This window comes from Anomaloglossus baeobatrachus, chromosome 2 (assembly GCF_048569485.1).
Source record: "Anomaloglossus baeobatrachus isolate aAnoBae1 chromosome 2, aAnoBae1.hap1, whole genome shotgun sequence".
NCBI lineage: Eukaryota > Metazoa > Chordata > Amphibia > Anura > Aromobatidae > Anomaloglossus > Anomaloglossus baeobatrachus.
The window spans coordinates 158,246,878-158,263,589 of record NC_134354.1 but is presented as its reverse complement, the minus strand read 5'-3'; the positions used below and the strand labels follow the sequence as shown (position 1 = coordinate 158,263,589).

General features: G+C 42.2%; 1 protein-coding gene across 1 annotated transcript; it reads left to right on the top strand.

Moving 5' to 3' along the window:
* The first annotated feature begins 2,288 nt into the window (after window positions 1–2,288).
* NR0B1 (nuclear receptor subfamily 0 group B member 1) lies at window positions 2,289–7,239 on the top strand. Its single transcript, XM_075333454.1, has 2 exons — window positions 2,289–3,000; window positions 5,609–7,239. Exons 1-2 carry the CDS (start codon window positions 2,400–2,402, stop codon window positions 5,851–5,853), a joined length of 846 nt encoding a protein of 281 aa, XP_075189569.1. The 5' UTR covers window positions 2,289–2,399; the 3' UTR covers window positions 5,854–7,239.
* The last annotated feature ends 9,473 nt before the right edge of the window (window positions 7,240–16,712 follow it).

The window sequence follows — 16,712 nt, the reverse complement described above, 5'->3', positions numbered from 1 at the left end:
ACATACTAACATGATAAGAGGGCGGAAGTTTCTAAAGATCCCTTTATTTATGCTAGTGTATATGTGTCGCCCAGGAAAAAGGGGTACTCTGAGCTGGGCCAATGGGGTCGCTTCTAGAGGTATCACGGTGGCGTGACCCGGTCTGTGATCCCAGGCTCCACAACAAAGAAAAAGGGGAATATGTACAGGGGAGATTGTCTGTGACGCCACCCGTGGGTTGCGGTGATGAGATGGTGGCACCGCCGCTGCCTCTGGGGACCGTGCCCAGGACTAATGGTGTGGGGCAGCAAGGTGGGATCCCCTCCATGGGTAGGGGAGTTGTAGTCCCAGGACCCAATTGGGAGTTGTGGTGGTGGCAGGGATTGCAGGGAGCAGGAAACTCACAGTTCGGTTGTCCTGGTGTTGGATGAGGCTGTTTTCATGTGTAGTGTCAGGAAGCACAGAGTCCAGTACTTAACCAGAAATTGCCGGTGTCCGTAGGCCTTTGGTACAGTGGGGTTCGGATCCCACACCCGGTACATGAAGCAGGACCCTCTCTCATCTGCACTCCAGCTAAGAGTCACCTTCTCTGTTTCGGACGGGGGAAGTCCTCTCTTTGCACAAGTCCGGGGTCCCGTGCACACTACTGGCGGGCCACTATCCTGCCCCGGTCCACTACAGGTGCCCCTGAGCTTACTCTCTACTTCAGCTCCAAGACTCGGCTTTCTTCTTTCTCCACTTCCACAGCAGCCCAGGAGCCACAACCCCTGACTGCTCTCCTCTCCTTCTCCTTCCACTGACTGCCTCAACTCCTCCCCTCCTGCTCTTTTTGTTACACTGGGGGGAGGGGGCGGCTGACTCACTGTACCAGTGTGGGATCAGGTGGTACCAAGGAGGTTTAACTCTTTTTGTGACTACCTGGCTGGCCAGAGCGTCACATATACAGGGACAATTAAGCAGGGATTAGGCTGGTTTCACACTACGTTTATTTAACATCCGTCCATAACGTTTTTTTAGCGGAAAAACGGATCCAGTGCAAATGCGTTTTCACTTCAATGCATTTGCAATGGACTCGCGTCCACCTGCGTTCGCATGCGTTTGCGTGCGTTAGACACAGGATCCGTACTTTTGCGTTATTTTAACATGTTTCAAAAACGCTACTTGTAGCGTTTTTTACCTTTGTCAAAATAACGCATCTCACAGGATCCTTCACATTGCGCCGCGAGCTGCAATGCATTTCAATGAGCGCTGGATCCTGCCTAGCAGTATGCGTTGAGTTGTGTTGTAACAGGATCCTGCTTTTGTACTGAGCATGCCCAGAAAGTACTGAGCATGCCCAGAACCAGTCTCGCGTGATCTGTCTCTCTCTCCTCCTCCCTCCCTCACCCTCTCTATCTCTGTCTTTCCCCCTTCCTCTCCTCCCTCTCTCCCACCTGAGAGCTGCGGACACTCGTAACCAAGGTAAATATCAGGTAACCACTTCTCTTAGTTACCCGATGTTTACGTTGGTTACGTGTGCAGGCAGCCCTGCTCCTAGCAGCTGCAGACACTCGTAACCAAGATAAATATCGGGTATCCAAGCCCGATGTTTACCTTGGTTACGAGCGTCTGCAGCTGTCAGAAGCCGGCTCCCAGTCTGGCACGTTTAGTTCCCCTCACTCCCGATCACATGACTCCAATGCCCGCCCCTAAACATCCAGTGACAGGATCCTGCAAAATAACAGATGCGTTAGCATGCGTTTTTTGCTGTAAAAGCAGGATCCGCTTTTGCAGCAAAAAACCGTTCCTGACGCATGTTAAAAAGACGTAGTGTGAAAGCAGCCTTAGCAATATGCACCCAGAACTGCTCGTGGCTCTGGGAGCAAGTTGCATCTCACAGGTTCACTTTAATCAATGGTGATCTGGGGGGTGGGGGTCTTGTTTGAGGCAGCTTACACATTTTCAGTCAGTGCAATATGGTCTACAAACAGAGAAAGTAGATTGTATAACATTTTTTGAAAAATGAATATTACATGAGCACCACTATCCTGCAGAATACTTCCATTCATCACTATCTCATGTAGTGCACTGTAATTTCTGAGATGTATCTAAGCATAAGGGACTGTACACATCAGAAACTAAAAGGAGTCCTTCAAATAGGCTCTAAGGCTCCCTCTAGTGGGCAGCTATGGGAAAAGCAATCAAGGAGGTGTGAGTTTTTCCCTTCTCTCTCTCTCTTTTTCAGCCAATAATGAGAGTCTGCCCCCTTTTGAACTGCAGATATTGTCTGACTGGAAACAAAGGTATAAATATAACCTGAGGGGCAGGCACAGGAGGATCTGCATAGTATCTGTCTGGCTTCATTTAAAGGCAGAACAGCACAGAGAAGAGCAACTGATGCATCCAGGGAGCTGTCACATTGCATCTCTCTGCATTTCTCCATGGCTTGTTTAGACAAGTGTCACTGTTCTGTAGACAACAGGAGGCATGGCAGTATCTTATACAATATCCTGAAGAATGAGGAGCACAAAGAATCACACAAAGGCAGGAAGGAAGACCACACAGAAGGGTATGGACAAGGCTGCTCCTGTGGATCTCAGAAGAAAGTCAGTCTCAAATGCCCACAGGTCACCTGCAAGGCTGCCTCAGCTGTGCTAGTGAAGACCCTGAGGTTTGTGAAGAGTCTGCCCTGCTTCCAGGAGTTACCCCTGGCTGACCAGCTACTGTTGGTCAGAAGCTGCTGGGCTCCTCTCTTGGTGCTGGGACTTGCACAGGACAAGGTAGATTTTGAAACTGTTGAAACATCTGAGCCAAGTATGTTACAAAGGATTTTGACCAACAGACAAGGAGCAGAGAGGAAACAGCACCAGGAACATCAAGAGACATTGCTACTTGGAAATAGTCTGCAGCAGCATAAAGGGATGCATCTGCCAACAGCTACTGAGATCAGGTGGATCAAGGAGTTCTTAGAGAAGTGCTGGAGCCTGGGGATTAGCAACAAAGAGTATGCCTACCTAAAAGGGATTGTACTGTTTAATCCAGGTAAATATGGCTCTGACATTCCAGTATAAACTGACACAAAATGTATATATCAAGTCTGGATATCCCTGTGTTATTACATCTTTTGTATCAATACACAGATGTAAATTCAACTATTTCTTTTGGACATCTAAATATGGAACCACTGGGTTTACATAAAGTATCAAGTTTACCTGCAGCATTGTATGAAAACGCAGATAGGTCTTAGTGATGTCACATTATGACATCACACACCAACATATTCAGGTCTGCTGTATTTGGGTTCTTCTTTATGGTCATGTGTCTTGAAAATACTTTAGTGAAGTTTATTTTTCAGGTTCGGTGCTTTGTGTTTGTAAATGGTTTTCTTGCTTTTGTGAAGTTGAGGAATGTAAGACCTGGGAGTGAATAAAACAATATGGACTTCATTTCCCACATGTTTTATAAGGTGCAAAATGTGGGAATTATTTTGTATGTTTACATACTAAGTCCTCGAAAAGAACAAAAACAACCCCAGAAATGCAATGATTGCTATGTTCTGTTTTTAGTGTATTTTATAAGTAGATTTTTTTTTTAAAATTATTATTGATTTAATTATTTAAATAACATATTAGTATGTTTTATTTTAAACAAATATTACTGCATGTTGATAAACATATATGATACTTTATTGGTAGTTATTATTATGGATCAGTGCACACATTAGTAATCCAGGAAAGCTGTATTGGTCTCTTGTTGTAACATACCCCATGATATCACTGAGATATCAATGGTTTTACATAAGACTGTAGAAGTGATAATCTTATGAATTAATCTCAGCGATGACTACATTTAAAAAATAAATATATATATATATATTTATATATATATATATATATATATATATATATATATATATATATATATATATATATATATATATATATATCAATTCATATTATCAACTCTGCTACATGGGAATATACAGTTATTAGTAAGGTCAGGTTGACATGCCAGGATTTGTAATGCAGTTATTAGTAAGGTCAGGTTCTCCTTAAAATTACAAGTATAATTAAAGCCAATCAGTTAAAATAGTTTATAATAACTTGTTGAATATGGACTTTGTTTTTAATTTTTACATAAATACTTAATTACTTATTAGTAACATGGTCCTTATTAGAACCCAGAATGATATAAATGACCATTCTTAGATTGTAATGATACAATGACTTTTATTGTTAAAAAGTAGTGATTGCAGGCTTAGTAATAGAAGTAAGCATCATACAATATCTTACAGTACACTGCTGGTAATCTACAGGGACGTGCTCATCTTGTACTGTCTTCATACTGTGCTTTTAACTATTCAGATACTTTCATTCTTTGAGAAACACTGGTCTTACTGTCTTACAATAACGAAGGACAATGAATGAATAAGAAGTTCTAAAGATATTTACTTTCTTGTACTGTAAAATCTTAGGTTGCTTCCTTCAGTCAGTCTTGTGGGTGCACTTGTACAGATCAGGGAAAGAGACAGACATTTACATTTATTTAGGAAGTTCTATAACATTTGTCACATGGATTGGTGATATTCTAGTAATATCCTGATATTACAAAAAGCTGATTTATTTCTAACTTTAAATCATTGGTTAATGTGATGTGAAGCTGCGCCAATATGCAGCATGGTTACTAATAGATTATAGTTAAAATGCCTTTGATAAATAATGAGTGTTCGGTTATACAGCCAGTCAGTGACAAAGCTACAATCATTTTGCCATGCTCGGTGATTTGCATGTTGGTGTGGTTTGAGCTGCAGTGTCACTTGTGCAATAGTTCAAGCCACATGTGAACCCAACCTCAACTTCTTCATTAGAAGGGTTCCCCCCCACTTCTGTATAGCTCGACCGAATTATCTGATGTTTTATCGGATAGCACTCACTTATACTATAGAGCAGTGTTCTACAACTCCAGTCTTCAAGAGACACCAACAGTGCATGTTTTCAGAATTTCCTTAGTATTGCACAGGTGATAATTTAATCACCTGCACAGGTGATGAGTCCCACACCTGCTATACTAAGGAAATCCTGAAAACTTGTACTGTTGGTGGCTCTTAAGGACTGGAGTTGGGGAACACTGATATATAGCAGGTCTGATTAGCATTTCCGTCTGATGCCTAGTCAGCATAAGAAATAAGTACCTAAATGCTGCTATTGGCAGCATATTTTAGATGGTGCGCCCCCAGTCAAGTCAATGGGTGAGTGCAAATCACCGGACTGCGCTGTTGAGTGCAGTCTGATATATGCAAAGACAGACATTGGAGAAGATGGAGAAATTAAGCTCTCCCTCTTCTCCGCACGTGATCCAATTCTCATGTGTGAGATAATTAGATCACAATGAGTGACACTCAGCTCACACTCGCAGTAGAGTTTTAGCTGAGTGTTTAGCCAATCGTACCCAATGATCTCACATGAGAGAATAATCGGATGCTATACACCAGTGTGAGCATACCCTAATTATATAACTCCAACTATACGCAATCAGTCTGAATTATTACTTGAATAATATTTAGAATATCACTCCTTATTGCTATAATCCCTTACTAATACTCATTATTTAGGAGTACAATATCATTGTGTTCTTTATTTTGTGCACACAGATTTGCCTGGACTTCACTGTGCTCGGTATATCCAAGGATTACAACAGGAAGCCCACCAAGCCTTAAATGAGCATGTGAAGATGATCCAGCGATGGGATCACTCCAGATTCACCAAGTTAATTATTGTTCTGTCCTTGTTGAGATCTATCAACGCAAACGCCATTGCTGAACTGTTCTTCAGACCCATCATTGGCTCTGTGAATATGGACGACATGTTATTGGAAATGTTGGGTGCAAAAATATAATTGTTCTCGACTGACGGACTTTTATTTGAAGTGACAAATTAATATAATAGGAAGTGTACATAATCCAAGCATGACAGCGGGGCAGCTGCACAAAGGCCTGACCTGATCCATGAACATGGTTGCTTGGGCGTATGACTCATATATGTGCCCTTGAGTAGGCTTTCTGTAGTTTTCAAGGTACAGTAGTGTGCTTGACCTACTTAGGTTCTATCTCTTTTAGATGAACAGATACAGCAAAGCATATATAGCACTAAATGTTTATACAATGCCATATTCATATACGAACGTTCAATGCAGTTATTATAGACGATGGCAAATCATTATTGCCTTTAGAATTGCATTGGTGTCACATTTTTTATTGCATTATCAATATCTGGTGTAATACATGGTATGTTTGCTAAGGCTATAACTGTACAAATAAATGATGTGGATGTATGAGACTTTGGAGCCAAAGGTTAAATAGGCAAGACCAGCTTTAATTTCCAGCATATGTTGTGTCTAAATGCAAGTGAATGGTAGTTAGTAGAAAGAAATACATATTGTGTCATCTGTTTGATAAGTAAACTCTAAAAGGGCTACGTATATGTCAATTCTATTGAATTTAGATTATTTGGTTCATTTTTTTAATACTGTTATGTAATAAAGAGTAGCAGATAAGCCATTTGCACTTCTTAGAACGGAGCAAGCCTATTTTGAAGAGGACTAATCAGCTGATCCTTACATTTCCCTGCGGATTAACAAAGGAAATGTAAAACTAGTATTTTATGGGGGATTTACTGTTAAGGTACCGTCACACTAAGCAACATCGCTAGCAACATCGCTGCTGAGGCACAACTTGCTAGTGATGTTGCTGTGTGTGACATCCAGCAACGACCTGGCCCCTGCTGTGAGGTCGCTGGTTGTTGCTGAATGTCCTGGACCATTCTTTAGTTGTTGCTCTCCCGCTGTGAAGCACACATCGCTGTGTGTGACAGCGAGAGAGCAACAACTGAATGTGCAGTGAGCAGGGAGCCGGCTTCTGCAGACACTGGTAACCAATGTAAATATCGGGTAACCAAGAAGCCCTTTCCTTTGTTACCCAATATTTACCTTCATTACCAGCGTCCGCCGCTCTCACGCGGCGAGTGCTGGCTCCCTGCTCCCTGCACACATAGCCAGACTACACATCGGGTAATTAACCCGATGTGTACTCTGGCTAGAAGTGCAGGGTGTCAGCGCTAAGCTGTGTGCGCTGGTAACCAAAGTAAATATCGGGTTGGTTACCTGATATTTACCTTAGTTACCAAGCGCAGCATCGCTTCCACGTGTCGCTGCTGGCTCAGGGCTCGTCCCTGGTTGCTGGTGAGATCTGCCTGTGTGACAGCTCACCAGCAACCCGTGTAGCGACGCTCCAGCGATCCCTGCCAGGTCAGGTTGCTGGTGGGATCGCTGGAGCGTCGCTTAGTGTGACAGTACCTTAAGTACCATATTTATTTGGATTATAAGACACACTTTTCCTCCAAAAAATGCAAAACGGAAAACGAAAACGAGGGGTGCATTTTAAAATCCAAATGTAGCTTACCGGGTGGTGGTGAAGATGGGTCACAGGAGGCAGGGGCAATGCTGTGCACTGTGCTGCAGGCGCCGCTCAGTGTTGGGGCTGTGGGCAATGCTCTGTGTGGCGGGCGGTGAGGTACAGGCCATTCTGAAGATGTCGGCAGTGAGGACTTCAAATAATGGCACCCAGAGTCTATGCGTGCGCAGATGGAGCTCTAGGCTTAAACTCTCATCTGCGCATGCAGTACATCCGGCCCATTGATATCTCAGCAGCAGACTTAAGGAAAATGGTGCACGGAGGTGGCACGTGCACAGATGAGATCTTGGTTTGTCACTGAGTCGATAACTCAATCTGTGCATGCGCCGACTCCAGCAGCCATTTATTTGAGGCCTGCATCGGCGACATCTTTAGAATGGCCCGTGCCTTACTGCCCGCAGCGAGCACCAGCACAGAGCAGCGCCCACTGCTCCCGCACAATGCCGCCACCCGCAGTGAGCATTTGGGCCCCCCTCTGCACTGCCTGCATGCATCGCCGTACTCCAGAACCACCCTTGCCTTCCGTGACCCCCACTCCACCACCTTTGCCACCACTCCTTCCACCGGATTATAAATCGGAACCCATTTTTTTTTTTTTACCTTTTATTTTCTCTAAATTTGGGGTGTGTCTTATAATCCAGTGTGTTTTCTAAAACAAAAAATATGGTATATACTAAACAGATGAAATTGCATCCTCCCTGGCTCCTGCAGTAAGGAACACCTATGTGCATTTACAAACTACCACTCAGCCTTCAGCATTTATTGAAATACTATTTTAAGTTTTTAACTGCAGTTTTGTTTTCCCCCATAATATACTGTGTACATATATATATAGATGATAATATATATATATATATATATATATATATATATATATATATATATATATATATATAAAATCATCTATATGATTCCTCCTTCTGTGCCAACTTCAGAAAAGCCTCTCTGTGAGATGTTACTGCTTTCTCATTCCTTTTACTTTCAAAGCGAAAACTATGAAACAGTTTCTGTTATTGTGGTTTACAGTATTGTATAATATGTAACTTATTGTTTTTACAAAGACAATATTTTTTTAATGCAATAAAAATATTCTTGAAAATATTGTGGTTTGCTCTGTTATGTTTGCGGAATCCTAGCTTCATTTAAAGGTTTTTTTTTCTGGTTTAGAAAATAAGGTTTTTATATATACCATAATAAGGAATTCTAACAAACAGTGCCAAGAAATGTCTCTAACTTATATTGTATAGACACAACATTAATATCAATAAGAAGTGCTCCAGTCCTAATTTGTACTGTGTCGATGCTATTAGTGCACCTTATCTTTAGGGGTCTCGGTACACAAGACTACTACAGTATGTATAATATTGTATAATATTTAAAAAAAAATGTTACTATTTTTTTTGTTAAGTTATTGAGATAGAACAGGGCAAAAACACTACTGAACACAGCCTAGAGAAAAACCTCTCTTTCCTTCTTTGTTGAGACACCAAGGGGATCCTGGATGACGGGGCCCATGTCATATTGTTCAAATCTCTTAGCTGATTAGATGAAATAATGTCAAAAACTGAAAAAGAAGAAAACCACTACACCAAAGAACTACAGGCATCCAGTGACACAAAGAGGAGAGTTAAAAGTGATGGTCTAATAGTCCAAAAAATGTATAAATAAATATTTATACTATGAACAGTAACTTTAACTCTTCTAACTTTTAAAGTTTTAATGGTGTAGATGAACGAATATGCTGAAATTTGGTTAGTAATATTTTGCCTTTCATACGTCCTTCTGCTACTGCTCCTCACCTAGTCCTCCCCTTGCTTACTTCCTCCATCTTGCTACAGTATTCTCTTCCATCTTCACTCTACTGCATCTCTGGCGCTGACCAGACTTCACGAGACATCATTATGACACGAGGCTTAGTATGTCCCACAGAGTTTTGCACAAACTTCGCTCACTATCATGGTGGTGTTGGGCACTGTTCAGATTCTGACATTCTGCCCGATGGTTTTTCTGGTTTCTGGGATCAACATAGTCAGACTCGGGCTTCAACTTGCTTTGTGCTGATTCATAGGAAGGCTAGCAAGAGTTACTTTCTACTGGTCTGCTTGCTCTTTTGGACACATGTTGTGGGGATGCCTATCACATCTGATCCTTTCAATTTATGCTGGTTGAAACCTTCCATCCATGCCAGTTGTAGTTTATTCTTTGTTGGTCTGTGAGTGACGTCCCAGATAAAGGTTTGCCAAGTTCAAATTCTAAACAAGCCTTGCCCATTTGGATTCGTGTTGAGAAGCCTGAGCACTTTTCTCAAAAATTGGCAATGTTTCACTTTGTTCAGTAACTGTTCGCGGTTGCAATAACTTTGGCTAGGATAGAATTGCTCTATAATGAGCACGGGGAGATGTTTGATGAGGGGAGAGGGTGGGGAGAGGTCTGAGGAGCGACAGACTGTTTTTTTTTTTCTAAATGTGTGGCTGTTCCAGCAGCCAATCAGGGCTCAGAAACCATGTTCAGACACAAGGGCTTTGTCCCTCTACATATAAGAAGTGGACATGTTCCATCTGCACCATTTTGAGACTGCTACAGATTGGGACAGTTTTGCTGCTCAATATAAACGCAGATAAATAAAAAGTCACAACTGTGGTCCTGGCACCAATCGACATTTTATCATCTAAATCGTGATTGCTAATTCTGTGGTCTTGCTAGTATTTTAAATTTCAGCATCTAAATTCTGATAGCTAAATCTGTGGTTCTGCGGCCTGCCCCAAATCAACATTTCAGCATCCTAATAGTGATTGTTACTTCTGTGGTCCAGCCAAAAATTGACAATTCATCATCTAAATAGTGATTTCTACTTCTGTGATCCAGCCCAAAATTGCCATTTCGGTATCTAAATAGGGATTTCTACTTCTATGGTCCAGCCAAAAATTGCCATTTTACCATCTAATAGTAATTGTGATTTTTACTTGTGAAGTCTATCCACAAATTGTCATCTCAGCAAATAAATACTGATTGTTAATCTAGTGACAGGTGACAGACAGGTGTGGGTCTAGAGTTGTGAAACAGCTGGTTAAAAGAGGTGGAGGGTACATCAAAAATTAGAGGGAAATCCCAAGGTAGTGGTAGAAGGGGGAATAAGCATGGTGTTTGAGGTTTATATGGGGTAGGTGCTGATGTTACTGAAAGCTCTACAGAACAAACACCGGATCGTCCTATCCAAAGACAACTGAAAACTTCTGTTACTGGACGGGCTACTCGACTCCCTTTCTTTGGCAGCCGCACAGCTGTTCAACTTGTAGATGAGGGCCAGAAAGAGCATGTGCTACAGTGGATGGAAAGCACTTCATCAACGGGCCTCTCCTCCTCTTCTCCACCTTAACATTACACACAGTATAGTCCTCAAATGTGGCACTCCAATTACCCTTATTTCTTCCATGTCACAATTCTCGAACAACCCAATTGACTATGGAGAACAACAGAGCTTTTCACACATTCTATTCCATGGACATCAGATGTCTACTCCAAAGATTCCTAGAGTCAAAAGGAGGAAAGCATCTTCACCGATGCATGCCAAAAATCTTTGTCAGTTGGGTTTGGGGTTGGATGATGTAGGGTCTGAGCAGAATCCTGACCCTCATCACCAGACACTCATTAATTTCCAGGGGTGGAGGTGATCATGATGAGACTCAGATACTCAAGTTGATTAAACCTGGCTCTCGTTGCGAATTTTAGGTGCTCAGAGAAACAAAAGTTCATCCAATAGCCGAATAGCTCTGGCACACTTGTCGAATGAAGACAAGGAAAAAGAATTTTTTTGCTGCTCAAGTGAATTTATAGATTTGTGCATAAAAATAGATTAAATCTCATCCCCAACGTTTCAACCATATATTTATGGTCTTTCTCAAGGGTAGGATTTATCTATAAGGGAAAGTCGGGCTAATGAGTAATATATGACGGATGATCGCCAGGAGGGCATCTCCAGTAGACTAACACTGCATCCTGCTTTTGGACACGGATTTCAATAATTACCACTTGACATCTTTAGTGCATAAGGATCTCAGGCTTGCCAAATACATTATCTTATTTTGGCGATCATCCGTCATATATTACTCATTAGCCCGACTTTCCCTTATAGATAAATCCTACCCTTGAGAAAGACCATAAATATATGGTTGAAACGTTGGGGATGAGATTTAATATATTTTTATGCACAAATCAATAAATTCACTTGAGCAGCAATAAAATTCTTTTTCCTTGTCTTCATTCCACAAGTGTTCCAGAGACTCAGATACTGCCATGTCTCCACCAGAGTCTGCTCCTGTGGCTTCTGTCTTGGTCAACAGCCACCGGCATATTCCCGCTGTAGGCGGTGCTGGTGATGGGTGAGGAGTCGGTATCAGTGGCTCTGGCGAGCACTGCCCATCGACTGAGCTTAGTGTCACTGGGATCAGAAGTACCACTGGCTGACTGTGGTGGTGGGTGCTTCCCAGCTGATGTTATCAGCTCCGAGCTCCAGCCAATGGGAAAGCACCACACCCTTCTTATACTTTTAGTGGTCTGCTAGACTCTGTGAGAGATAGCCTATAGTTTGTTACTGCTACTCATTTTTCTGGTTCTGTCCGCACCTTGTGGTTTTTGTCCAGTTTGAACTTGGCCTATTTTCTGACTATTCTCCTATCTGCTGTTTTGTACCTTGCTGACATCTCCGTTTTGACACTGTCCACATTTGCCAACTACTCTTTTACCTGCTGATTTTGCCCCTTTTTGTATTTCTTGGTTTTTGACCCTACCTGGCGACTATCCCAGTCTCTGGACTGCAGCCTTTCCATAGGCAGCAATCTCCTGGACCTTGCAGTAAATCCAAATCCCAGTATAGGGGTTAAAAGGTTTTGGGGTACCTCGGGATCCTGTTTAGTGGGTGGCTTGTGCCTAGTCTGTCTGTGATAGCCATTCTGTGTATGTGGCCCCAGACAGCCATCTCAAATACCTGAGATGCATGCGTACTGTATCGTGCTGTCAGGGCAGGAAGAGGAGGAGGATCACTGTCAGGTTGAAGAGTGGGACAACAGAGAGTATGAAAATGAGGTTCTCGATCCCACTTGGTGTTAACTCAGAGGCATGCAGCTGAGTAACTCAGCAAAGGAGGTGGTGGAGGAGGAGGAAGACGAAGAGGTTATGTTGCCACTTCCCGCAACTCTGCATGTGGCCAGCAGTGGTCGCTTACCTGAAGTTTTATGACTCGGTAGAAGCAGAGATTCAAATAATTTGACTACCACATGCATGAATCAGCACATGCGCAACCATCATGCAGAATTTTGAGATTCCTACTGCTCTAAAACGTGGCCTAGCGGCCCTTGCCAACCACTGGCTGCCCCATCAACTATGTCTGCTGCTTTTTCCATGTGTTACCATGGTTAAGTGTTCTCACACAGATCTCTGGCCGCAAAACCTCCACTTGTATTCCCGCTACAGTCAGGATGAGTGAAAGCCCATCAACTGCTACAGGTGTGGACATACCTGGTGTTTTTGAATGATCTTAGACACAAAACACACCACATCTTTCTGAATCCACCCTAACGTCTCTGTCTTCTCCTCCCTTACAGTCAACCAGTTTGTCGTGTACACCTAACTCCACACTCTCTCATCACAGCAGTCAGCTCTCGGTCCCACAGTTCTGGTCACATAAAAGAGTATTTCCTCCTACACATGCCAAAGCTAAGAGCTTGAACTTTACCATATCTAAACTATTGGCCACGCAAATGCTGCTTTTCTGACAAGTGCATACAGATGGTTTCCGAAAGCTAATGGCTGTGGCAGTCCCACAGTACTAGTTGGTTAGTCGCCACTACTTCTCTAATAAAGCTGTGACTACGGTACACCAGCATGTCACAGAAAACATCACCCATTCCTTGAAAAACTCTGTGTTTGATAGGGTGCATGTCACTACTGACAACTGGATGAGCAAGAATGGCCAAGGGCATTACATCTCGCTGACTGGGCATTGAGTGACTCTGGTGGCTGCGGGGGCAGGTTGGGAAGGAACTGCTCCATAATTCTTGAAATCCCCAAGGCTTGTGGGACAAACCTCTGGATATACAACTTCCTCCACTGCTTCTCCCTCGTTCACCTACTCTAGGGCTTCCATGTGCTCCCTCAACCTCTCCCTTAATGTAACACATGTTACAGTGCAGAGAGAATCCTTCCCACCTTCGTACAGTGCAGCCAGGGCTCACCACAATCAGACAGTGTTGAAATTAAAATGCATTGGAGAATGCAGTCACACAGCTGAAGAGTTTTAGACAGCTATCCAGGCCGAATTTCAGCAATGGCTGTCTTCACTGAATCTGGAGCCAGGGAAGGCTGTGTGCAATAATGGTGGGAACCTGGTGGCGGGCCTACACGTAGAGCACAGCACAGTGGCTATAGAGGAAGGGAGCAGGTCCTGGCTTTGGAACTGAGACAAGTGAGTAACCAAGCAACAGGTTTACCATTTGAAAAATGAAAAAGCAATGGATTTTTAAAAAGCCATGCAAAAAAGTATCCCTCATTTAAAAGTAGTTTAATAATTATTTAGCATTTACAGGGTAGGGTTCATAGTAAAAATAAAGTATAGCTTTAAAACACAATGGGCAAAGGAAATGTGTGACTATCAGCTGTGGCAGTGAAAATGACAGCAGACACTGCACTGTGTAGAATATGATGGAAAAGGGAAAATAATGTCCAGCTGTTTAGGGTTACAATTGGCAGCCCCAGTAGCAATACAGATGGACAGGCATATATGTGGCTGTCTGTTGGCAATGCCAGTGTAAGGAACCACACAGTATGGAAAATGGTGGTACAGACAATGTAATGTCCAGCTGTGTTGGGTCAGTACTGGTAGCTCTGGCAGGATCTGTACAATATAGCCATACACCGTGTGCAGCATTATTAGGCAAGTTGTATTTTAGAGGATTTATTTTTATTATTGATCAACAACTATATTCTCAATCAACCCAAAAGACTCATAAATATCAAAGCTTAATATTTTTGGAAGTTGAAGTTTTTTTAGATTTGGCTATCTTAGGAGCATATCTGTTTGTGCAGGTAACTATTACTGTGCAGAATTATTAGGCAACTTAATAAAAAACAAATATATTCCCATCTCACTTGTTTATTTTTACCAGGTAAACCAATATAACTGCACAAAATTTAGAAATAAACATTTATGACATGCAAAAACAAAACCCAAAAAAATTAGTGACCAATATAACCACCTTTCTTTATGATGACACTCAACAGTATACCATCCGTAGATTCTGTCAGTTGCTTGATCTGTTTACGATCAACATTGCATGCATAAGCCATCACAGCCTCCCAGACACTGTTCTGAGAGGTGTACTGTTTTCCCTCCCTGTAGATCTTACATTTTTTGAGGGACCACAGGTTCTCTATGGGATTCGGACAAGGTGATCAAGGGAGCCATGTCATTATTTTTTCATCTTTTAGACCTTTACTGGCCAGCCACACTTTGGAGTAGTTGGATGCATGTGATGGAGCATTGTCCTGCATGAAAATCATGTTTTTCTTGAACAATACCGACTACTTCCTGTACCACTGCTTGAAGAAGTTTTCTTCCAGAAACTGGCAGTAGGTCTGGGAGTTGAGCTTCACTCCATCCTCAAACCGAAAATGTCCCACAAGTTCTTCTTTTTTTCCACCTTGCTGGCGTCTGAGTCGGAGTGGAGCTCTCTGCCCTTTACTGATCTAGCCTCTGGTCCATCCATCTGACCCATCAAGAGTCACTCTAATTTCATCAGTCCATAAAACCTTTGAAAAATCAGTCTTAAAATATTTCTTGGCCCAGTCTTGACGTTTTACGTCTTATGTTTCTTGCTCAAAGGTGGTCGTTTTTCAGCCTTTCTTACCTTGCCCATATCCCAGGGTATGGCACACTTTGTGCTTTTTGAGACTCCAGTAACGTTGCAGCTCTGAAATATGGCCAAACTGGTGTCAAATGGCATCTTGGCAGCTTCATGCTTGATTTTCCTCAATTCATGGGCAGTTATTTTGCGCCTTTTTTGCCCAACACGCTTCTTGCGACCCTCTTGGCTATTTGCCATGAAACGCTTGATTGTTCGGTGATCACGCTTCAAAAGTTTGGCAATTTCAAGACTGCTGCATCCCTCTGCAAGACATCTCACAATTTTGGACTTTTCAAAGCCCGTTAAATCTCTCTTCTGACCCATTTTGGCAAAGGAAAGGAAATTGCCTAATAATTAAGCATACCTTATATAGGGTGTTGATGTCATTACCCCACACCCCTCCTCATTACAGAGATGCACATCACCTTGTTTACTTAATTGGTAGTTGGCTCTCAAGCCTATACAGCTTGGAGTAGGACAACATGTATAAAAAGTATCAAGTGATCAAAATACTAATTTGCCTAATAATTCTGCACACAGTGTATGACAAAATGGACAGGCAGTAGATCTGTCATTATTGTCTGTGGCAATAGTGAAATTAGTTCACAGTAGATGTGTGGCAGTCTATAGGCAGTGGCAGAAACCAAACAATATAGCACTTAATGTAAAAAGAAAGGATATATCCAGTTGTGCAGGGTCAGCACTGACAGCCTGCAGGAACAGCACAATATAGTTTTAATATTATGGACATGCAGGCTATGTCCTGCTGTGTGGTAACTTGGGCACTGGTGACAACAGAACAGTATAGTTCTACTACAACGAACAGGCAAGCAGATGATGTGGCTTAACTAATCATTGGAATTACAGCTCAAATTTGGAGAGGATAGGGTTAATAGACCGCGCTGCTGTAGAAAAGTGGATCCATGTACAAGGAATAATTTATTTTGTCTATACGTTTCAAAGCCTCATAGTCTCTTCCTTAGGACAAATCATATACTATTTGTGCTTACTGTCTCTTCCAGCAATTGTAATCATTGGAATTAGCCATAGCTGAATGAAGATCGACAATAATGCATGCCTTATTCATTTTGACAAATGTAAGGTTTTCCTATTTTCTGGTGGAGAACCTTGTGTGTGACATAGCCAGTCAATGCAATGATTACCCTTTCAGTCACTACACAGTAAGCTGGACAAGGTGGTATGCCCATGGAAAACTGCTTCATTTTTTGTCATTAATCAAATCTGCTGACCCAGAAATCTATATGTCAGGGATCCAAGTATTGTTGAAGAAAGGACACTGTCCATTTATGGTGAAGTGTCAGAGAAAATATCAGGTCCATCATGTCATGTGTACTGTAATCACTGCTTCTGCCTTAGCTACTGGTTGT